The 475-nt window shown below is 63.6% G+C and overlaps 1 protein-coding gene across 1 annotated transcript in view; it reads left to right on the top strand.

Annotated features, from left to right (window-relative positions):
* The window catches only part of NPAS3 (neuronal PAS domain protein 3), a gene marked incomplete at its 5' end in the record, with an annotated part of 646,962 nt that overhangs the window by 641,966 nt on the left and 4,521 nt on the right, over nucleotides 1–475 (top strand). Inside the window, one exon of the mRNA XM_014546418.1 lies at nucleotides 92–474. Coding sequence (XP_014401904.1) covers nucleotides 92–474 — 383 coding nt within the window. The remainder of the gene's footprint in view (nucleotides 1–91; nucleotide 475) is intronic.

The raw sequence follows: 475 nt of genomic DNA on the forward strand, positions 1-475 counted from the left end.
GGTGAGAGATGAGCCTGGCCCTGCTAATGTGGTGTCTCCTTTGTCTCCTCTTCCCCTCCCGCCACGCCCGGCCACCGCCGGCCCCACGCAGAGGACAATGAGAACTCCAAGTCCGATGAGAAGGGGAACCAGTCTGAGAACAGCGAAGACCCGGAGCCCGACCGGAAAAAGTCGGGCAGCACGTGCGACCAGGACATGAACTGCAATGACCAAGGCCACAGCTCCAGCAACCCTGACAGTCGCGACAGCGACGACAGCTTCGAGCACTCGGACTTTGAGAACCCCAAGGCGGGCGATGAAGGCTTCAGTGCCCTGGGCCCCATGCAGATCAAGGTGGAGCGCTACGTGGAGAGCGAGTCGGACCTGCGGCTGCAGAACTGCGAGTCCCTCACGTCGGACAGCGCCAAGGACTCGGACAGCGCGGGCGAGGCGGGCGCGCAGGCCTCCAGCAAACACCAGAAGCGCAAGAAGAGGC

Source organism: Myotis brandtii, unplaced genomic scaffold, assembly GCF_000412655.1.
Source record: "Myotis brandtii unplaced genomic scaffold, ASM41265v1 scaffold443, whole genome shotgun sequence".
Taxonomy (NCBI): Eukaryota; Metazoa; Chordata; class Mammalia; order Chiroptera; family Vespertilionidae; genus Myotis; species Myotis brandtii.